The sequence below is a fragment of the Ammospiza nelsoni genome, chromosome 8, assembly GCF_027579445.1.
Source record: "Ammospiza nelsoni isolate bAmmNel1 chromosome 8, bAmmNel1.pri, whole genome shotgun sequence".
Classification (NCBI taxonomy): domain Eukaryota; kingdom Metazoa; phylum Chordata; class Aves; order Passeriformes; family Passerellidae; genus Ammospiza; species Ammospiza nelsoni.
Window position 1 is genome coordinate 22,626,297 of NC_080640.1, and position 24,634 is coordinate 22,650,930.

Consider the following 24,634-nt stretch of genomic DNA (forward strand, 5'->3'; position numbering starts at 1 on the left):
ATCAGTATTAAAATGAAGACTATTAAAATAAATAAATAAATAAATAAATAAAATATATATGTATATAATATATAATATATTAAAATTAATTAAGACTGAGGCTTCTGAGGATACCAATATATTTGGATCTCCTTAGGAGAAAACTAACCCCTCCTGATTTTGGAAAGACAGAAGGTGTGCAAACTTTTCCCATGAACTCTGCTGCAGAGCCCCAGTTCATGCAAGAGGCTGCCTCAGTAATTTGCATACATTAGTGAGACTGTCACAAATGTTTGACACTCCTGAGAGTCTTGGGTTACCAGAGCAGACAGGAGTGAGAGAGACCAAACTGACTGGCAAGGATAATAATGCTTACAGTTTTCTTCTAGGATACAGATAGTAAGGATTAATATCAAATTGGAAGTATGTTGTAGAGTCACAGACAGATTCCAGGCTTGCTGAAGTAAAACAACTTTTTTGTTTGCTTGTTTCTTTCAGCTGGGTTTTTTAAGAATGTAAATAAAGATGAAGATATTCTAACTGCAGGCAGTAAAGTGCAGAGCCCAGACCTGCTTCCATATTGAAAACTGGTCTTTTTTAATTAAATGTAATAGTATGAAATATTTTTTCATGGGAGCCTGCTGTCTTCTAAGGATACCTTCATAATAATGTCAGGACTTTATAAGAAGCCAATAAAGATTCACTGTCGTGCACCAACATATGCACCTCTAAGAGAGCAGTCCTGGCTTTCTCATCTGAGGACATGAGGGTATTTTCATTTTTGGCTTACTTGCACAATGGAGTTGGAGTGGACCATGGCCTTCCTTTCACTCCAGTGTTTCCCATCCCACTAAGAACACTCATCAGACTGGAAACTGCCCACCCTTATGTTTGGAATCAGTGTCCCTGAAATGCACCAGGAAGGATGCAATGATCGCTGCAATTGAGGCCTTGGTCCAGTACAGCTGCACAGAAGTCTAACTGGGTTATAATTTTGCAATCCAAATCCAAAAGAGCTCTTAGACTGAGGAGGAACAAACACATGAATGATGTTGTGGGAAGTTCGGGCCTCAGTTCTAACACATGTTCCTTATTTACTCACAGTCAGAGGTCCAGTAGTCTTTCGATGTCAAAGACGAAAATGGCCAGTCCCTTTTTCTTGGCAATTTGTTGCCACATGGCACTTAGATAAATCGTATTTTTGTTTTAGCAGCAGCAACTTTTCTAATAGACAAACATGTGGTTTGGCTAAAATCAAGCAAAAACACAAAATGCCAAAAATATCTCCCTGGAAATGTATGATGATTTGGAAAATACTTTAAAGGCCAGACACTTGCTGAATAAAAATTTTCAAAAAAAACCTCACAAGTTGATAGAACCTAGTTTATTGCCTAGTTTTCAGCAAAAATTTGCATGGAACTGTGTGCTGGTTGTTTTGGTGTTACAAAATCTGTTATTGTCTTTCTATGTGTTTCACATTTGAGTCATGTTCTCTACTCCAGTCTCTGACAAGCTGAACTGCAGACTAATATGTTCTAATGGGAAAGGCATTACCTTTATGAAGGACCTCATAGAGAAGAGGTTGGCTAACATTGTGGAAAGGCCCGGTGCCAGGCAGCTCTGGGCTATGAAACCCAGCTTCAGCTCAGCAAGACAGATTGCATCATCCCCTTCTTTCCAGTTCCAGCTTGGGATATTTAGTAGATGGGCCTGGAAAACAAACAAACAAAATATCCCACAGGTGAAGAACCAGAAACAGAAGACAGTTCTGAATCATTTTCTCTAGTAATGCCTTGATTTTTTCTGAGTAGGCAGAAGCACTTCAAGTGTTTCAGAGCTTAATTCTGTGCTGAGAAATGTTCCACTCTTACCCACTACGATAAAATGCTACACTACTGAAGACATGCTGGCTGTGGCACTCTGTCAGGTCCATGCTCACACCTGAACAATGTTGTAAATGCTTTCCTTCCCTTCTGCATGTTCCTTTTACAACACTTTGAGCTACCATCTGACTGATGAGGAGCACACATAATACGCAGGAAGCTAATACAACTTATCAGATTTCAACTTATGTGAAGCTGCAACCTTTAAAGGATACTAGAATTTTAAAATGCATACAACATCATCTGTCTTTTCTATTTCATTTCTCCCACCTTGAAGAACAGTACTTGTGAAAAACCAACCCCTTTCTGACAGTGAAAAACCAACCCTTTTTTTCTAAGAATGCTATTTATAAGGACAGAATGAAGAAAATAACTCAGCAAGACATATCTGCAGTATTGAAACTGATAACTTAGATAAAGACAAATATTGTTCAGTTCCTGGCATAATTGTTGGATTTTCTCTGACATGCGAAACATAGACACCTGGTGTCTATATTTGTGTAGACACCAGGAAGCACAGAGTTTTTCCTCCTTGTTCCCCTTCCTAAGTTAATTCCACAGCTCAGCACTTTGATAAAAGCTATTCTTGAAGACATAACCATCAGAATAGCAAACAAACTGCAGTATTTAAAAAAAAACCTTCCCCTCTGTGGCTGTTTAAAGCAGAGAAACTCCTTGCTTTTATTCTGTAAAAAGACAGGCTTCTTCCATAACATGCAGGAAGAGCACATAACAAACAACAGTAATTGCTCTTGTTCTAGCAACAGGTTACAGGTTTAAGGAGTTGTTATCAAACCTTCTTAGTGCCAGATTTATTGTGTATTTCATCAAATGAAGGTTTACCCAGTCATGCTTTTTCTCAAACACTGGGCAGTGATTGATTCTTTCAGAGCTAATAAAAGAAGCAGGCCACACATGAGTACTGTGTTACCTGATATATCCTTTCCAACCCTGTTAGTCAGCAGTTTATGGACTTCGTCATCTCAGGACTGAATAAATTGACTTCATTGTGTTTAAGGGTCACAAATTTACCGTAAAATTTTTTTTTCAAATTTCTTTCCAAAGTGGATTTATCATCTTGAACTTCACAACATTCTTAGTACTAAATCTCACAACTGGGCTATGTTTTATATTAAAAACCACAAATTTATCTATTTTGTACCTACTGCTTGACAATTTCACGTCTACATGGTCATGCTGGAATAAAAAAAATGATAATAACCTCCAGTAAGACAATAAGAGCAGAACTTAGAGAACTGAAGTGGTGAAAAGTCATCTGGAATCAGTATCAACCATGGACACTAGCTTTGAGAATTAGATCCTAGGCAACTCATAAATGTCAAGATTTTGATAAAGTCCCTTGCAAATACAAATAAAACTAAAATACTTTGTAACGTGACAAGGTTTATTAAGATGTTTTACTTGTGAAAGAAAATGCTTGCTGTTAACTGGGACTAGAAAAATTATGCATGAGTGAATGCAATACAGCAAAAAAACTCTGAGAAGAAACACTGGCCATCATATTACCTTATTGTGGTACTGCAACATCTGAGTGATAATTCTTATCTTCGGATGATAATTCTTTATGGAAATAACTCTAAAAAGAAAAGGAAGAACTAATTAAAATAACTTTTAACTGATAGGTTATTTAGATAATGCATCCAAATACCTCTATTTTACTGCATTGTCAAGTCCCACAATTAAAACTGTAACCCCTTATTCATCTGCCTGTAAAGCAAACTGATTGATGTTGGACCTTTGAAATATTTACACATAGTCAAACTGAGGTTAAAAATTAGTGGCTAGTACTAGAGAGCAATAAGCCTCTAGAAATATTCAGTTGAATGGTTTGTCCTTATGGAGTTTGCAGAAAAAGAGACTTGTTTTAGCAGCACTATTCAGATACTCATCCTATTAGAAAATAATGTAGTTGGAACTGTTACATCCTTCTCATCCTCAGGGACTATCTTTGTGCCTTTAAATCAACATACTTGATCAAGTTCCTAATGATAAATGCCTGAAAAAATTAATTTCTACCCCATCACATATTACTTCTTTGTAGCTGGTAGATATTCATCATATCTAAATACCTTGAATAATGATTTTGTGTTACACATGCCAATTTATTAATTTTGATGGATTAATCTAAAGACCAATATAAAACTGATAACTGAATGCAGAATCTATAAAACATGGGGCTACTTGCATAATCTGCACATTTTCTGCAATCTAAATTACTTAATGAATCCAAGATATACTCAACTGTGTATAGATTTTAAGTGGCTTGAAAGAAAATTGTTTGAGAAATGCATGGATTGATACTGTACTATGAAAAAAGTACTGAGCAAAATTAAAGAGATGAACAACCAAAAACCAAAAAAAAAAAAGTCCTGTATTTAAAACCTAAAGGTAGAAAAAGAAGATAAAACAATGAAAAAAAAAATCTGACTTATTATGGAATCATCAGTTTCATAAGACTGAATGTCATAAGTGTTTTGTAGAATGTATCTTGTAAACTACTGGTCTGGCTTGTGCTTTTAAGCATATCAAAGCTAGAACAGGAAAAGTAAAATATTGCATTCTTTTAACAAGACTGTCTTCTAATTTTCCATTTCTTGCTGAATTGTTTAAGCATTCAATTTTTAAAAATTAAATTGTGACAAAACACAAGAGAATTCCACTCTCACATTAAAAGTTTTGCATTTTATTACATTAAATGTATTAAATCTACTAAGAATGAATCAATTTGTGACTAGAATATTTTTAATGTATTTATGCAATCAATGTCAAAAAAGTTTATTGCATTGCAACTCAAACCATGTTTGCAAAATGAAACTAGGTGCATTTTTTGTGTCTTTCTCTTGCCCACAGTAGTAGTTTTACAGAAGAGCAACTTCAGTAGCATTTTTTTATTTCTCCCTTTCCCTTCAATACTCAGCATGCAAACATCTGACAAGCCAGTAAAATCTAGAGAACAATACTAGAGAACTTTTAATCAATCACTGACTGAGATTTTAATTTTAAAAAGGAGACTGGTCTCATTAAAACTAGGATTGTATGAACAAAACAAAAAATGGAATGGCTTAGGTTTGTTGTAACTCTAGCTGCCATCTACTGACTGACTGTTTCATCTCCTCCCTTCATAGACTACAAGGAGGAAAGCAGGAGGAGATCTGGTGGTCCCTAACCCTGTAAATGCCTTGTCAATCAAAACAAGCAATGTTTGGTCTTCAGTGTAAAAAAAGCAGGATGGGGACAGGAGAAACTGCCTTGTATCTTTGCTATCCCCCGAGCAGTGCACTACCTGCAGGAGCAGCAGGAATGAAGCACTGAAGGTGCTTCTGCCCCGTCGTTGGCACAGCCCCTGCAGTGCATGCACTCATGCATGCATTGTTGCAACAATCTGACTGCATTCCCTTCCTCTCTGTGTTCAGCTAGGAGTACTCAAACCCTAGCTCCTGCAAAATTACCAAGCGCATCACAGCCTCTGTTCCAAGTGGCTCTTCTGACACACAAAATAGACAGATGGAACAGCGGAGGTAGGAATTTAAGGTATTTTCACCTCTGGATTTTGGTGAGGATCTTTTATTTTGTCCTCAAGAAAAAAATCCTACAGTGTTCTTTGAGTGCAACAGATCAGATATAAAATTAGCTAATCAGAGTTAAGGACAAAAAAGCTATTAAAAACTGCAGAGTTTACCTCATAATATTGGAGGCATCTTCAGCATCTGGGTCAGCGCAGTATTTATTGGCAAGGATTAGGCACGCATCTGCTGACTCTATCTGAGACACCAAAGAAAAAGGAAACACATAAAGCAACATCTCTTTCCAGCTCTTCCTTTCTCATAAACTATCACGGAATCCAGCACTGGCTGCATGAGTGTGAGTGCTAATATTGCTAATCAAAACTGTTTCTAGTCTAATAGGAGTTCATGACAGTGATTACGACCATTCTCGTGCACACAGAGAATTTCTTGAAACTTGCTTATGGTGATCAGAGCAGGTCAGCAGTTCCACTGACAACTCTTACTCTGTATCAGCTGAGCCACAAAGGTGCTAATGTTAATCTTTTGTAACCAGATACTGGAATTTAGACTTTTAAATCCATCAGAAGTTCCTGTTGCATCAGTACAGTGCTCCCACAAGTCCTGCAGCTTTGTTTGGGAACTGAAGTACCTTCCTGTTCAAGACAGGAAGAGGTGGCTGAACTGATTTAGAATCTGAGCACTGGATTTAGAAAGCAAGAGGAGGCCAACTGATCTATCCACAGCTCTAGATTCACACAAACCTGAGCTTTACAGAACTCAAAGCAGATGACAAAAGTATTTACCAGTGTATACAACCAAATACCAACACAAAGAAGGGTGGAATACAGAACACAAAATAAGAACACATGATTTTATGATCATAATTAGGACATGCTCTGATGAACTGAAACAGTGTGCATTAGCCTAAAAAAATCTTAGGCAATTTCTGCAGTCAAAACGGACAAAAGACATGATTAGTATTCCAGAAAGTGTAAATTACACAGTACTAATAAAATATTCTTGACTTAAGTAGCCAGCTGCATTCCATTGGGAAAAAAAAGAAAAAGAAATGAAAAAGTTAATGATGTATCTGACAACCTGATTTTTCTTTAATTTTTGTTTTTTTAAAGCTTCATGCTTTAAGAGAATGAAATAATTTACAATTTAGAAATACTAGAAAATAAATATCAAAATAAGTAAAACTATCTAACTTTATCTACCAAAAATCTTAGCTTGCATTTTTCTTTCTGGATTCTAGACAACAGAAAAAGGGTTTGGAGGGTGAAAAAATATTTTTCAATTGTTCTGAGAAGTTAAGACAACAGCACTTTAAGCAATTACTGTAAGACAATATCTTGCTATATCAAATATTAATGTAAAATACACTTTTGAATGAAACATCAATGAAAAACTCATAAAGTGTTCAATGGAATGGCAGACAATGTATCTTAAGTCACTGTTGCTGTAGCTTTGAAGATCCAAAGATATGGGGGAAAAAAGGTTTACTAGTATAGCTACTTAACATAATAGAAATGGAAAAACATTCTTTTGGGGTTACATGAAGAAGGGCTTTAGTGTCTGGTTTTTTTCCCAAATAATTCAAGGAGTACTTAGAAAAAGGTCAATTAGCAGAACAGAACAACAGAGCTGTTACCTTCACTCTCGCCAGGTCATGGGGATTAAGGACTGAACCCTGATAAAATTCCACCTGAGTGAAGTGTCGTTTAAAAAGAGCTTCCAGCTCAAGGTTAGGGGAGATACTGCAGTGGAAAGAAGAAGAAAAGACAAGAGCAAATGAGAGGTCAATTTCCATAACCGCTCCATTTCCTGCATTTACAAACCCACCTATTTATTTATTTTAGATATTCAGACTTCTGCTGATGCTTTTCTGTGGCATGGAAACAGTGTGCCTTACTTAAAAGACAAACACTAAATTGCTTTCACTGCCTTACTTGTCTCTGCAGTGCTCTTGGCCCACCTTGTGCTACTCCCCATGTTCACTGTGTGTACATTTCCAAGGGACATGAATCCAGAAGTATGGGTGCAAGCATTTGTAAACACCCTCTACCAGCATTCTACCCAGTCTACCCAGAAATTATATAGTACCACAATCATCCTCTGCATGTCCCTACCATTCCCACAACAGCTATGTTGAATAGAACAACTCAATGCAAGATCTCTAAAAGTCAGAAAAAGATACCAGACAGGGACCCTGAGGCCTCTATGAGCTACAATTAAAACAAACATAATGATGCCATGACTTTCTGTCTCATTTAATTTTGCCAGAAACAAAAGAAAAATTAAATTGATTACAGTCAATTACATAATATGACACCAATCTTGTAAATATTTTTTCTAGTGCCAATCATTAAAACATAAGGAATTTAATAGCTACAGGCACAAACAAGCAGCAAGGTGCTAAACTCATTTCATGTGAATGTGCAGTTTCCTGATTCCTATCAGCACATATTTTCACTGTGGAAAACTTGATCCCTGATTTCCTCTCGAAGTCACTTGTTGTTGCATGGAGAGGAAATATAATAAAATAAGGTAGTTACTTGAGGATGTCATCCCTAGCTCAAATTGAAAGGACTAGATGAAAAATTGTGGACCTACTGCTGATGCTTAGTTTTCAGCTTTCACTGTTAAATCATCACAAATTATATCCTTAACTTTTTAATAATTTTCTTTGACAACAAGTGCAGAATGCATTGCTGAATCCAAAAATATAACATTTATAAGTTGCAAGTCTTCTAAACAGACACCATTACAGAACAGAAAAGATACTGTCTCCTATCATGTGGCTTTTTCAAGCAGTTCCTCCCAGGCATGGCTATTTGGCATTGTAATAGTTATTAAATTATTATTGACTTACACATCACGTAGAGCATGAAAGAAACATCAACCTCATGTGTGTGTTGGTATGTGTATATTAATGGAATAAAGAGCAGTACTGATTATCACCACAACAAGAATTCTATTTCTATTGTCAATACATGTGTAGAGTATCTGTTATATTAAAACTGAATCTGCACCTACATTTTTCATTCTATAAATACTCTGGACTTTAAAATAAGCACTTTCCTATAGAGATCCAGGGTGAAAAGGTGTTTTCAGATACCATAAGTTTGTACAATATACAGTGTTTTTCATTAGTTTTACTGATATAACTATCAGTATTTTGGCAGTTTCCCTAGGAATATTTACCACTAAAACAATCTTGGATGTATTTATTTCCATTTCAATATTTTTTATTTTATAACCTGATCCCCACTTCAAATATACATTTAGCTATGTAGCTGAAAGACAATACAAGTGGGTCCGAAGTCTGTCTGCTTGAAACAAATATGTTTAGTACAGGGTTATGGAAAATGCATGGAAAAAACCCTTTTCTCAAGACATATTTTTAATAAACATAAACGCAAATATTAATCTTATGGTTATTTGGTACTCTAAATATTCTCTGTCTTCCCAGAAGATACAGCTTAACCTAATGAGTTTTAGTAAGAGATGATAAGACCAACATTGAAAGATTACTCACTTATGCAGAAAGACGATTTCTACATTGACATCATCCCTATCCTTGTGCAGGAAGTCCTTCAGGAAGTTCGACACACTTTCAAGTGTTATGTGACCACAGACAACTATGTGCCTGTTACAGAAAAATCAGAGTTAATCTTGCAAAGAAGGTAAAACAAGCAAGCAAGCAGAAATGGAAATGATAACTTATTGAGAAAAAACAGCATTAGTCTCTTCTTGATGTTTCTCTAGATCCTATTCCACGAAGTCAGAGAAGAAAAATACAAATTACAAAAGGTTTTTGCAACTGCAAATACATCCATGTACACACTACCACCTGTAAAGCCATTTGCCCAGGTTGTATAACACATTTAACAATAAGTAGGATCAGTTATATGTATGTTTATGCACTGTATTAACCAGTCCCTTTCAAAGTCATATTTCCTCATTTTACACATCTTACTCAATATTTTTAACTCTTCTAATCAGATTTACTCTTTAGATTTTTGGGTTATGACAGCCAATCTCTCTAAAATGATTTAATATTTTTCTATAGTTGAAGCAAACTTGTATGCCAAGGAAGGTAGTGCAAAGCTTTCCAATTACAGGCCACAAGTGGCAAGAAATCTTTTTCCTACCATAAATCCTAGAGGGGGAGTACTTTACAACAAAAAGTCATTGTTTACTATTATCACTTTTTTGGCAAAGCAGAGTGTGTTAAACATTTATTTTGAAATATGATAACTCCTTTTACATGAGTACTTAGACACCCCTAGGACTCAAATGTGATTTTAGAAATAGCAACAACCTAAAATTTCAATTGTTTCACTTGAATTAACAGGCAAGAATTACAAGTTTACAAGAGAGTCTGGCCATGCTAGTTTGTATTTAACATAGGACTCGATACATGAATGTTTATTGCTAAACTTGCTATTCATAGTTTCTGCTTTGCCTTTTTTTTTTTCTTTTAAACATAAGTTTTAGGTGCAGTAAATGTCATTGGACTGCAAACACAAAAATCACAAAAACACAAGTGAAAGCTTTTCTGGTTTATGAGATGGTAAGCACAGTATCAGAAAACAAGACACAAAATAAATGAGGTCAGCCTTTCTCCTTTGGCCAAGGGGTGCTCTGGAGGTTCCTCTGGGAGCTTGGCAGCCTGGCAGGGTTTGCAGCACGCTGGGTACAGGGGAGCACCATGAACTGCCCCCACCAGCAGGACTCTGCCCCTGCTTCCCTGCTGGTCACCTGCCTGAGCTGCCAGAGGTGTGCAGGGGTGACAGTGCATTGTTATGCATAAAGCAGCAATGGAAAACCTCAGGAAGCTTCAGATTCTGAAGAGATATTTAAAACCTTAGTAGTTTACTTGATGTGAACTCTGAACGGACTGTTTGGTACACTACATTACACTAACATACAGGCAAGTTCTTTCTGTCTGGTGGTATTCCAGACTTTTCCTGACTATAAACCCATATAGCATCAAAAACTCACCAAGTCCCAGGGAAATTATAAATAGCATCTAAAAATAAAAATTTGTATTCCTTATACTGTCTGTGCATGTTTTCCAAGATGACTGATTTTGAACTATGGGTATTATTTTCTTCAAATATCTCTATCTATTCCTAATTAAGAAATTGAACTTTCCATCTGGATAGCTTATAGCTTTTGATAGCAGAAATAATTCCTGATTGTAGGGGAGGTTCTTTGTACAGATCCAGTGCTTTTAGCTTTAGCTGGGTCTCTTACTGAATGCTCTCCTGATACACTGCATTCCCATGGAGAAAATTTATTACCTCCCTGGCTGATTTCACTTCATGTGGGTACTTCTCTGTCATTTTTTTTTAATTAGAGTCCACATTTTAAAAGTATGGCTGTGCAACCCAAAATATTGTATAGCAGAAGAAATTATCAATCAGAGAATCAAAAGATTACAAGGTAATTCATGCCCTCAGATACCTCCAGAGGGTATTTGCTACAAAAAGCTCCTGCTACAAGCAGGTGCATTTGGTACAATCCTGTTATGACGCTCCCTGAGTAGGGACTCACAGCAATCTGCTCCAGGGAAAATAAAAAAATTTGGCTGCCAAAAACTCTTGCATTTGGGTATCAGGACTAATTGGTTTTGGAGTGTTAAAAGGCATCTGCACTGTGGTTTCCTTTTATACTCTGATTTGGAGCTGGACACAATCTATTCTTCTCTTCTTTGCTATTCTTATACAGTGCATGGCAATGTCCTAAACAGTGACTGCAACAAAACCTCCTGGATTTCAAAGAATATTTTCTGACAAGATACTTGCATTAAATTTTGGTTGAAAACTCCCACCAAAACAATGCTCCTTTAACATAAGTCATATTTTTGCTTAGAAGTAAAAGAAATTGAAAACAGATTTCCTACTTGCCCATAGAGAGTTATTAGGTATATTATTTAAGAAAACTTGAAGAGTTTATATTGGAACTTATAATGTTCCAATCTGTCCTGTATATGATTTGAAGATTTATAACTTCCTCTGTTTGTTTTAGTAACCATTGTATTCACTTTTCAATTTTTTTTAAACACTCATTTTTTTCATGCACTGAGAAAGTAAAGCCAACATAGTGGATGTCTTTTGTTTTCTGCAAAAGAGTTGGTTAGTAGAAAGACACACAATTAAGTTCATTTGGTCAAGAGAAATATCTAACTTCTGCATTAAGCTTTTCTTTCTGAAAAACCTCAGTACATTATTATTATTTCTTTTATTTACTCTTTAAAAATAAAATCTGTAAATTCCTTTGCCATACTGAAAAACATTATTTAAGAATTTAGACATTTTTATTAGTGATAGGTATTTGGGAGGACAAAGATTTTTTTAAGTAGGCGTTGTCATTGGTACACATATCAGATATGAAACTGGTTTAATATACCAGTGGGAATCCATACTGTATGATTGTGAGGCTGCAAAATAAACCTTTTACAAAGAATCAAAAGCTTATCAGGAGCCATATTCTATCAACAAAGATAGGCTAATTCATCCTCTCCATATATATTTAGCATTCTCAAAATGAATTTGAGAAATATGAAAAAATATGAAAACATTTCAAATATGAAGAACTCGCACAGATGTACACAGTTGATTTGAACTGTGATTCTACATAATTGGAATTCTCTATGATAACTAATTTTTCCCAACCTAGTATTGACATAATGATGAATTTACTAAAAATCCTCCAGCTTCTTATAAGGTAAACAAAAATGGAGACAGAAAATGCAAAGCTACTATGGAGACAAACTGTTTCAGTAAGGAACACAATGAAATGAGCAAAAGTTAAAACATCTAGATTTTTGGCATGAGATAATTGAGAACATACACTTAAACCATGTAAATAGCACTGTAAATGAAAACAGATCCACTCTGAATGGGATTCTTAAAAAAGGATCTTTGCATGGTTCTTCCTTCACAGGACACAATACAAAATGCAAATCTTTAGCCTGTTTATTTTGCAAAAAACATCCATTTTACTGGAATAAGTATAAAGAACCTGAAAAGACTTACTCAACTAGTCTATTTCAATAAATCAACAATAACGAATACAAAATTCTGTTCAGTATTCAGTTGAATACTTGGTGTTCACTTGTCAAGTAACTAAAGGAAGTGGGGTGCATATTGCTCTAGATGCCTCTATAAAATTATGATATTTATATCAAATACATATGCTCAGATCTTTTCATGGTATTTCTGCTTAGCACTCTGCTCCTTCCTTCATTTACTGACCATCTAAACTCTTTATATACCAACAACAGGCTGCTCTGTTTGAAGCAGGCAGCAGCTTTTAAAGTCCAACAGGTTTTTCTCAAAGAAATGATGGATGTCAGTCATGTTTTCTTGATAAAAAAAAAAGTCCAAAAATGTCAACAGAGACTGTATATGTGGTCTGCTTGTTTATCTATCAGTGATATGCACTCTTAAACATACCGGTTTACAGTACATTTCTAGATGGTTGTGCTTTTCATGATTTACCAAACATTACTCAGGATTCTGATAATTCAGCTCAAAACTTCGTGTGTGTTTTTGTGACTTTCTCTTATTTCAACATAAACTGCCCTCTCAGATTAACTCTGTTAGAGTAGTAAGTGCTCTGCAGCCACAATCTGAAGTGCTTCCCTTTCTTTTTCACAGAAGACTTGAGCCCAAACATGACGGTCCTCTAATGATCTCTTACGAAGCCAACGTGTACAGTAGAAAAATCATTAAAGTGTAAGCTAATTTCTCAATCTGATTCTCCCATCAGGCTCTGTAAATCTCCTAGTTTAAAGGAGACAAACAGAGTATATTAAAGGATATAGCAAACTGACTGCCAAGCAAGTTTATAATTTTTTTCTCCTGCAACTGTCCAAAAGTGGATTTTTATTATTCTCTTTATTCCTGAAGGACTAAAAATCAAAAGAAGTGTTGTAGTTACCAGGAAGTGTTGCAGAAACTAAAATATGTGTGAACATTAAAAATGCACAAGCATATGGCCATACTGTCAGAGGAGATGTAATTGAAGTATGTGAAAACGTATCTCAGGTACCTTTAATTTCTGTAAATTGGACATGATAGCTTCAACTGTCAGCTATTTAGGAACCAGAGTGTGTTTGTGCTGCTGATGTGCTTAATTCTGACATGAAATATCTTTTCTTTCCACCAGGTTCCGTGCCTTTGGATTCTCCCTTAATTCATGAATAAAGAAAAAGGGATCAGGTAATACCAGGAAGCCCTCAGAAAGCTCCATTCAGTATGTGGTGCACAGTATGTGGATCACTGGAACCCTACTGGATCCTACAGCAGATTAACACAAACAGGAAATTGTTCATGTCAGGCATTTGAAATTTCATCTGATGCAAATATTAAGTCACTTTGTGACCAATACAAGAGTGCATTTCAGCTCCTTTAATCCAGGATAAATAGCACACTTCTTTGTTTAAACGACACATTAGAGCTTTCATCCAAGTCTGTTTGCAATGGCATGCTATCCTGCATGACTCACTCTGGCCTGCTTTGTTTAAACTTTGCTCAGCTACAGCTAGATGAACTTATCTTGCATTTTTATGATCATGACCTAAGGAATTTTGCAATGTTTCTCTATAAACCAATTAAAAAGTTAATATTCTTTCTCTGATGCACACCTCCAAATCAGCCATAATAAAGTGAAAGTACAGTGATTTGTTTCTTATAGGGTCTGGATTAGTGGGGACTTCCACTACAGCTTAAAATGAATATTCATTCTTTCATTCAGTCTGAATGGCAATATTATTTAGAGTATTTCTGCTTTTATGAAAAATACCACAACATTTAGGCACAACACATGTCTATCACCAGAAGACAAAAGTGAGCAGTTTACTATAAACAGAAGGAAAAAACTACTGAAGAGCATGCACAGGGAGCCCATACTGGAAAGCTTACAGTTAAACGCAGGGGCAATCTACACCTCCAGCATTAGCATCTCGCTTGCAAACAGACCTTAACTGACTGTCCCAATCCCTCCAAACCCTGGATTTCATTTTTGTAACATTTTGTGGGGCAGATACCACACACACACAAGCCATCCTGTTTTTACTTATGAATTCAACTGAAAGTAGTTTCTAATAAATACATTGTTTTCTCCCATTATTACTCATTTTCAAATCACCTTACATGTTTTTTAAGTGCTCAATGAGTCAAAAAATAATTAAATCCTTTGTAAGCAATGCAGGAGGTTAGGAAAGGATCTTCATACTTTTGAGCATTTCATCCATGAACTGAGCCAGTGCATTTCTTTCCACAAAAATAATCCCAAAATGTCACGAGCAATTTTCTGCAACAGAACCTGATTGAAAGCAAGTCTCTAAAACTTGCTGAACAATTCATCACTTCTGCCATCTCACATTACACAGCCTGGAATGCCATATACTTTACAGTTTGTAGAATAAGGTAGATCAGCAGATGTATAAACCAGATTCAGTCTTTCTTGGGTCAAAATTTGAACAGCATCTACTGCTATTTGGTGCCAAACCCAAGAGGTTTTTCAAAGTTTACTCAGAGAAAAGGAACTTTTAAAACTTCAACTTGAAACATAAAGAAGCGCTGTTATTGTAGGAGTGGAATGTGGTATGAGACCTCAAATATACATTTTAAAGTCAAAATGTTCTTATATGTCACTTCCCACATTTTCCTTCTTACTTTCAAAAGAATGGATATAGTTGAATATGCACACAAAATTGAAAAAATGAAGTTTCGCCTATTTCTTCTATCTGTCAGTCTATTTAACACTCATCAGATTTTCTTTATCACTAAGTGAAATTTCATTTAAAAAAGTGGGATTAGAAGAATGGCTAGCAGATGGGAAATAGAGACACCCTTGGGATCATAATGTAATCCATGTCACATTCTCTTATTACATTCTCATCCCACTGAAAAAATAATATCTTACATATTGCATCAAATTATTTAATATAAGAATTTAATGTCACTTTCTTTGGAGCTATGCCTCTCATTACTGCAGCAAATGGACCTTTTCTTTGGTTAAGCCTAAACTTTTCTTTTTTCTAATTTGTAATGAAATTCAAATGTCTAATGAGTTCAATATGACCTGTCAACTTGAATTATCTGTTTTTCTTTCTGTTTACCATATCTATCTGTCTACAGTTTTTATTTTCCTCTGTGAAGTTTAGTTATTGAATCCCATGTTTCCTTCTGGAAGGAATTTCTAACAGATGATTATTCCTGTTGATATGTTGATGATTTGGTAATTTATGGCTTGTAAATTTAAGAAATCTGTAGAAATCTCTGGGAAACAGAGCAGACCATGAGAGAAGAGAAACAGGAGGTTCTAATACCTTTTACAGTAAAGGACCGTGATTCCATTAAAAGGCATTTTTAATCTTACATATTAACTACAACAATGCCTCTGGATAACTCATTTTTACATCTTTTAAATCTGTAATGAAGTCTAGCATGAACGTGTGCAATGGTGACAAAGCAAGCAGTCTACACAAACACGCAGGGCCCAGAACGGGTCGGGCGGGAAGGGCGCGCAGCGGCTCCTCCGGCCCAAGCTCCCTGCTCAGCCCGCTCGGGGCTCGCTCCGCCACAGCCGCTCACGCAAAGCCGCCTTCTGCCTCCTGCCCCCACAAAGACTTTGCATCGGATTTGATAGCAGGATTGCATAAAAAATACAAAATAATTTAGTCCGTGGAATTAGAAGTCATTAATTCAATGTAAAGACTGAAAAATTCAGGAAGTTATCCAGGCTGAGTTCATCGGTTTACAAATGTTCTTTCCATATGCTTTCTAAAGCTTTGTGCATGCTGATTTATGATAAATTAATATCTTCAACTGGAAAATATTTCACAGAGTTAAAATCCAGCCTGATTGAATGCACACACAAATACAGAAATAGAACAAGAACAATCTTGATTGAAAAGTAAATTAGTAAATACAGAATAAATTTTGTATAGATATATTGGTATAGGTATTTTGGTATAAATGCAACAGTAAGCACTGCTGTTCATTTAACAGCTGAAGGTGAAACTTCAATGGAAGACTATGAAGACATTCCTGTTTCTTAGAAGTCTCTTTACAATAATATTATAAAGCAGAAATTATAACTCAATTTAAAATCTAAAAAATTCCCTTTGGACTTTCACAACTAAATGAACCTATTATCTAGTAAGTTTAACCAGTGATAACAGTCTACAAACTACTTTTATTTCTAAAGTTTCTATGTATGGGTCTCATCTAAACCAAAAATAAGGTTCTTTATTATGCAAAATGAATCCTGTATAGTTTATGATCCTCTGGGGACTTCATTGGCTGAAAAGCAAAATGAAATGTAAGCTCAAATTTGATGTTTGTTATTTCTCTTCTTTAGTTAGTGAAGTTTGTATCAATAATTTTTATGCCTACGTTCTAGCTCCTTTATAGTTACAATTCCATGGCAAGGCTCTCCGTAGTATTAAACTCACTTGGTGTAAAACTCAAAACAACATACATAATCATACACTGGTTTTAATTTCTGACCTAAATGTTTAATAATCATGTTATTACACACTGAGTTTAGGAGGCAACATGTTGTGCTGTTTCCTGGCATGGCTGCTAGCTGGGGTTAAACCATGACAATATATAAACAAATATATAGTTGTAACAAAGCACGACAATGTATAAACAGATATAGAGATGTAACAAAGCAGAGTCCATGTACTGGGATCATAATGTATTTTGTACAGAGTTAAAAAGTACACACATTTTCTGTTTCAAGGGCTGAAACTATATCTTTCACCAAAATTCAGCTGTTTTCATATTGGAAATGTATTTAATCTGGAAACTTTCTGACATTAGAGAAAGAACAACAGTAGTTTCTCATTATTTTTGCTGCCAGAATCTATGCTTGGTTGCTCAACTAAAGACCTTATACTGCTAATTACTACCACATGCCCATATCCCAAGCAAAGGAAACTTATTGGTTCTGACAATCCATTCTCTCAACACTGAATTCCAAATGAAAACTTCAATTTTGGCCAAACATAACATTTCATCAATCTTGTTCTACTGACTGCAAAAGCAACATCAAACAAGGGGTCCTAATGGCTTTTTACTGTGCAGTTCTCAAGCTTAGATTCTCTGATGAAAGACCCACATGAGCAAAGGACATCTTTAAACTACTTAGTAATTAATAATTGAACCAGAAAACAATGCAAAAAGTAAATTGAACAGTTTTTATGCTGATGACAGAGATGAATTTCAAGCAATAAATTATATGAGCAGTAGAGATCAGCAGAGAAAGCACTGACAGAGTGAGATAAAAACAAACAGACAGTGCATACAAAGAAAGACCAAAAAAAAAAAAAGTGAAAAAATAAAATTAAGCACGCCCCAAAGCTAGCAGAAGCCTGTAATCTGAAGCTGAGCTTTTCAGGATGTGGGGTTCTGACTGAAGATCAGGTCCAAATTTAGAGACATCTGAGCAATGCTGGGTACTAGTGACAATGTAGAAGGGGAGGAACAAACCCTGTGTGCAAAACAGGTTTTTAACCATATTCCCCTCTGCTATAACTCTTTTAGAGCTCTGAAAACAGAGAGATACGTTCTGAGTTTGAAAAACTTCTTTTGAGAAAACAAGTATGAATATAAATATGAAACTGTTCTGGCCTCTGTGACAAATAAATATTTTGGGAAATTAACAATACTACTCATTCCCAGAAATAAATCAAGGCATTTAGTTTGTCTAGGTAAGTGATGAAAGTTTCCAACATCAGTGTTCACAGTTTACCTAAGACATTTGAGGGTATCTCAATAAATGCACATATTGAAGTTTCCTATCTAATTGCTTGAGTATTATTGAACAAAAAATAGTATAGTTACATTTACTTTTAAAACTTTGATTTATCTAAACAGTGATACAAAAAAGTGCTCTAGAATTAGCTCTCTGGGACATTTACAGTCTTTGTGCTATACAGAGAGGAGCAACAAACCCATAATCCACTTCAACAATATGTTGCATGGGTGATGATTTGAAAGGAACAAAGTAAAAAATATCTTCCTTAAAGTAGGAAGAACAATTCATTAAATAAATTTCTTGCAGTACTTTATCATATGAAAAGGACTCTCTGTATGACGAGGCTTTTGGGGCAAATATACTCTACCAGTGGATGTCACAATGGTATGTAATGAAATGAAGGATGGCAACAATAAAGGTGATATTGTGCTGTATCTCTCTATATGGCCAAGGACAGCTAGCTCAGTAAAGGCTTTATCTCAGCATGTCCCGGAGCTGGGAATGCCAGAAAGAGCTAGCTTTAACTTGGTCAAAAAAACAAGCAGGCTTTCAATAGAAATGTAATGAGGTAATGTGGTCCAATAAAATGTAACCTTTGCCACCAGGTAAAAATAGTAGGTTTGGGTTTTTTACCATACTGTTTTGATATTAAGGTTACTGCCTGCTCTTCTTCAGATATGCTTAATGTGATACAGGGAAGAGAATTGCTTTAAAATGCCTGGTCACAGATTCTAAACTCATGAGAGTTTGCAATACCCATGGAAGGTCAGAAAAAGTTGTATGAGATCTGAATCTGCTGGTTGAACATGGAGAAAAAAGGCTCTTAGACTTCTTACATAGTCAGTCCAACCAAACAAACTGGTAAATATTATCTCCTATTTTGCATCCAGTAAAACAAAGTTTTCTCAAGAACTGAGTTGTCTGAAGATCATGCCAATTATCATGGTCACTTAGTTAAGAGACAAACCTCACGATATTCTGATGCCCAAAATGGTGGAGTGACAATTCACCCTTGCTGCAGAAGTGAACTGCATGTGTAACAGCAGTACTTTTTACAAGGTGTGTCAGTGTACTCTGAGTGGAATCCAGGCTCTCTTGAAGAAGGGACAAAATGTTGTGACTTGTACCATAGCACAGCCCAGGTCTCTAATTACAGTGTGATAACTCTCCAGTGGTAACATCTGATGTCAAAGAACACAGCCTTGCAAGCTGTGAGTCAGCTGTTACCACCTTCAGGGGCTCTTTAGAGTCCCACAGCCACACCTGGTCTTTTTGGACTTACTTTCTGCCTCGGGTTGAGTTAAAAGTTCCGCCGTATTTCTTCCGATTAAGGATGAGAGCAGCAATTTCTGGCACGTAGCGAGCAAACATTGCCTACATGCATGAAACAAAAACACAAAAAAAAAAAAGAAAATGGCATGCAGAGAGTGTTCTACTGCAGCAGAGGCAGCAGAGCCTCTTGGGATACTTACTTTCTTCCACTAACCGCACTATAGGAACCACCATATTTCTTGCGGTTTCCTATTAACTCTATGATTTCAGGGACGTAGCTGGCAAACATGGCCTAAGAAGAAGATAGGAGACAGAAGAAAAGACTAAAAAGAGAGGCCAAAGAAAGGGGGATGATGAATATTTTCAGAAGATATATATTTTTAAGATCTGAAAATGCAAAAGAAGTAGATCTATGCAGTTGTTTAAAAATAAAATTTAAAAAAAAATGAAAAATTTCTTATCAAACAAAACAAGAAGGCTCAATGTAAAAGTTGATATTGGAGAAGGTACACACCTTATAAATAAAGAAAATGGTCAAAAGAGGAAAAATGGACATGTAAAACAAAACAAGAACAAAATTACTTCAAACTTGTATCTAGTCACAAAAACCAGTTTTGTCTATTTGTTCCTGAAGAAGGGAGGGGGAAAAAACCTATCCAAGCCCCACTGTAAAAAAAAACCAAAGCCAAGTATTATCATTACTGTCACATTTCTGTTTTAAAATACAGACTTTCCCCCCCATTCTAAGAATTTAAAAGAAGAAAAAAAAAAAGATTAAATCAGGGGTCATGTCCCCATCAAGAAACAAAAAAATCACCCCCCCCGCCCCCCAAAAAAACTTTTCCAAAAGTTCTTGGGTTTAGAAGGATTGGAATAACATGTGATAGAAAAAAGGTTTTGAGGAGAAAATAAAAATTATTCTGCCATGTTTTGTCCAACAAACAGCTTCCTTGTGGCTGGATACTTCGAAGAGCTACTGCCATTTGACATGATCTTAGTCTTCACATGTCAATAAACAGAGATGAGAATGCATATATGTAATGCTCATACATATCTGTGTGTGTCCAATATATGGCATTCATAACCTTGGTTATATACACAGCACCTCTGTGAGATGTATGTATATGTGAAACCAATGGACGAGGGTAAGGTAACAATATACAAATGTGTGCATGGGCACAATAGACATTACAAGTCACCCACATAGCATTCACCTTGTGCAGGGTAAATACTAAAATAAACTTGGCTAGTTCAGAGAACATTGCAACAGGTGTAATATTACTAGCACTGACAAATAATGGAAAAGTCGGCAAGACAGATAGTAACTTGGGCGCTATTCACATACAGGACAAAGAACATGAGAAATTGGTGTTATAAAAGGATAAGCTCACAATTAATGTGATAAATTGTGAGCTAAAATTGTACTACATGACATGAAAGGATGTTTGAAATTAAAGGGAGTGTGGTTTGCCATCATCTGGATCAGGCAAGCTGCTCTTTAAGGCAGTCCAAAGCCACAGTGTTTGTTGGAATTCTGGGAAGGAACACAGAAGGGTGGGTAGGACCTCTGAAACCGCAAAGTGCCTTTAAATATCAATAGCAACCCCCAGAAATGCTCTACAGCCAGTCACTAAGAAGTAGAGGACTACAAATAACATTCTATGTTGAAATATTAAGGCACTTCATGTATTCACATGCATTAATCATTTTAATGGATTTGAAAAATTCTAATTCCGGACTAATTCTGGACTAATTTGACAAGCTCTACCAAAATATTTATCTACAGGAAAAAATGCATATTAAACATATTTTAATGTTTTATAATTAATTTTTGTTTAATAATCCAGATATTATTGTTCCCTTAATTACAACATTGAGATATAGAGGATCAAGTTTTAAGGTAACTGGAGTACTAAGAAGAACATAAAGAAGAATTTTTACCAATCCCCCAAGGATGAAGAAGACCATGAAAAGGCGACCAAGGGTTGTTTTTGCATAAACATCTCCATAGCCAACGGTGGACATTGTAACCATCAGCAAATAAACACATTCCCAGTATGTTAGCGGTTGATTATTTTGGAAATTTTCCCATGGATCCCCTGAGTTCTCCACCTACAATGTACAAGAAAACATATAATGAATTATATTAATTATAACTGACTCTAATTAACCTCAAATTAACTCTACCCATATATGCATGTGCCTTTGTGTGTATATAGATATATATTTGGCATATAATACAAACTCTGAGTGCTTTCCTGTGATTTATTTTCATCAAATACAGAACCTGACCCTGTGCCAAATAGAACACTGCAGTTCTTGTGCCAGTATATACAGCCTTGCTACTCAGATCGTTTATGGGAAGTATCTTTTCCAGGCACCACTAAATAATGTAACTTACTCATGTAGTTTGGTAAGTTCATTTATAAAAATGTGTTCAGAATATTTTCAGAGTAAATCTTAATTTTTATGCAATTACATTCCTCAGTTTTTTTTTTTAAAGATTATGTTTCCATTGAAGGCATTACTGGCACCTTTAGTGGAATGCTACTACCTTTTCAAAAAGCCGGTCACCATAAAGATAAAATTATAGATTTGTCAGTGGGAAAGGAGTGTGCCATCTAAAATTTCCTTCATAGTAAGAAGTTGGAGTATTCCTACAGTGGAATAGAAAAGCTTTTGTTGAAAGCAAAGGAAAAATCCTAGAAAACAGCATTCCCCTGCTCTAGATGTAGTATTTAAGGGGTGTTGTGCTGTTTGGTAAAAACTAGGAAAAAAAGGTATTGTTTTTAGATCAAAACGCTACATTTGCTCAGAGGAGTGTAAAAATACGACTCGACGTGAATGAGAAATAGACCATAAATTAAAACACTCAAAACCTCTGTGCATCTTCACGAGGGCGAACATGAGACGACTGACACCGCAAGAAGAGAAGGAGTTGGAACGCGCTCCTGCCCAGCTGGATGCAGCTTTGGTGCGCAGCCAGCCGGGGGAGCCGCTCCGGCCGAGCGCGGCTCGCTCGGGCGTTCCCGGGCGGACACCGCCCCCTGCTGCCCGCCCGCGCCGCTGCCGCCGCCGGGGCACGGCCGGACTGAGCCCCAGCCGCAGCCGCGGCCGCAGCCCGCCTCCTCGGGGACACGGGCGGGCCTCAGCGCGGGCAGCTGCCATGCCCTTAGCGCGGGGAGCTGGCACGGCTCCTTATCGCGGGGAGCTGGCACGGCTCCTTATCGCGGGCAGCTGCCATGCCCTTATCGCGGGGAGCTGGCACGGCTCCTTATCGCGGGGAGCTGGCACGGCTCCTTATCGCGGGCAGCTGCCATGACTCCGTATCGCGGGGAGCTGGCACGGCTCCTTGTCGCGGGGAGCTGGCATGCCCCTTTATTGTGGGGAGCTGGCATGGCTCCTTATTGCGGGGAGCTGGCATGGCTCCTTATTGCGGGGAGCTGGCATGCCCCCTTATCGCGGGGAGCTGGCATGGCTCCGTATCGCGGGGAGCTGGCATGGCTCCTTATTGGGGGCAGCTGGCATGGCTCCTTATCGCGGGGAGCTGGCATGACTCCTTATCGCGGGGAGTTGGCATGGCTCCTTATTGCGGGCAGCTGGCACGGCTCCTTATTGCGGGCAGCTGGCACGGCTCCTTATCGCGGGGAGCTGGCATGGCTCCGTATCGCGGGGAGCTGGCATGGCTCCGTATCGCGGGGAGCTGGCATGGCTCCGTATCGCGGGGAGCTGGCATGGCTCCGTATCGCGGGCAGCTGGCATGGCTCCGTATCGCGGGGAGCTGGCATGCCCCCTTATCGCGGGCAGCTGGCACGGCTCCTTATTGCGGAGACCTGGCATGGCCCCTTATCGCGGGGAGCTGGGGTTCCTCCTTATTGCACTCTACCGACGGGGTACGGCACTACCCAGAGCAGCACTAAAGCAGCTCGGAGCCCGCGGTCCGGCAGAAAAAGTTAACCAAGTGTTTGCAAATGCACTCACCAAATGTATGAACCCAGCTGCTGTCAGCCACGTGCTGATAAATATAGAGCACAGATTCACTAGCTTGATGGAATTACTGGAAATAAACAAAGCAAATAGGAGCTTAGACTAGGATTTGTCACATATTTTTTATAGGTACCTGTATACAACTGCAAACTTTAGACTCAAGAACCTGATGATTATTTCCCAAAAGGAAGATTCCCTAAAAAACTTATTCAAAAGTTTATGTATAATATGTGTTATTTTTCCTTTGGAGAGTTCATATTTTCATAATTTAGATAGCTTGAAAAGAAAGTCCCAATGAATGGGAGCAGAAAGCCAAACAGAAACCTTAGCTACATCAGTAGTCAAAAGCAAACTACTAGAAATAAATAATGCTTTTTCACAGGTAATCTGGTTGCCTCTCAGTTGCACTCACCTCTTCATTTTTCACTGCTATACACTCTGAATTATTCACATGTAAATACATAAAAAATACATGAGAAAACTGATTCTTAAATTAAAGAACTAAGGTATTTCACAATTCCTGTGTAAAGTCCTAAGTATTTTCATATTATTCTGCTTGTTCCTATGGAACTCTTTAGGGAAAATTCACATGAAAGTAGAGTATTTCATATTTCACACTCACAGTTTTCTCTAAAAAAAGAAAAAAGTGTAATTTAAACCCACCAAAAACATATGCAAATGCTTTTTAGTCACACTGAGTAGTATTTTCCCTATTCTAACCAGAAGGGATTTTGAAACAAGGACCTCGCTCAGTTTTGCAGGAAAACACCATACTCTAAAATCTTCTGGAGGAAATACAAATAAAACCTGCTCTCTCTCTTACAAAAATCACTGTCCTAAGAAGGATATTCAACAGTAACATCAGGAACTGCTGTCCATGTATGACTGTGTTTAAACAATCTTACCTATTCTTGCTTTTGTAAATATTTATAAGAAGATAACACCTCAGAAAAGACCCCACAATTATCCTTAAAGCAATACATTAAAAACTATAAAAATTGAAAAAAAAAATCACTATCATTGTTAGCAGTATTAATTTTGCGGTAGAATTAATGATTCTGTTTATAACCACTTTAAGGACAATAAAATCCTTTTCTGAACAAAATAACCAGTACAATTAGCTGGTACAGGTCCTTAAAAGATATTTTAAAAGTTACAGTTAGTAGACACATGGGAGTACAAGAAATAGAGTATGAC

At 36.9% G+C, this 24,634-nt stretch overlaps 1 protein-coding gene across 10 annotated transcripts in view; it reads right to left on the reverse strand.

The window, feature by feature from the left end:
• Positions 1–24,634, reverse strand: part of KCNMA1 (potassium calcium-activated channel subfamily M alpha 1) — a 413,353-nt gene that overhangs the window by 130,210 nt on the left and 258,509 nt on the right. For all 10 annotated transcript variants that reach the window (XM_059477360.1, XM_059477359.1, XM_059477354.1 and 7 more), the window contains exons 7-14: positions 23,432–23,507; positions 21,392–21,562; positions 19,651–19,742; positions 8,931–9,041; positions 7,044–7,149; positions 5,563–5,645; positions 3,390–3,459; positions 1,534–1,689 (exon numbers count right to left, since the gene is read on the reverse strand). In XM_059477360.1, coding sequence (XP_059333343.1) covers positions 1,534–1,689; positions 3,390–3,459; positions 5,563–5,645; positions 7,044–7,149; positions 8,931–9,041; positions 19,651–19,742; positions 21,392–21,562; positions 23,432–23,507 — 865 coding nt within the window. The remainder of the gene's footprint in view (positions 1–1,533; positions 1,690–3,389; positions 3,460–5,562; positions 5,646–7,043; positions 7,150–8,930; positions 9,042–19,650; positions 19,743–21,391; positions 21,563–23,431; positions 23,508–24,634) is intronic.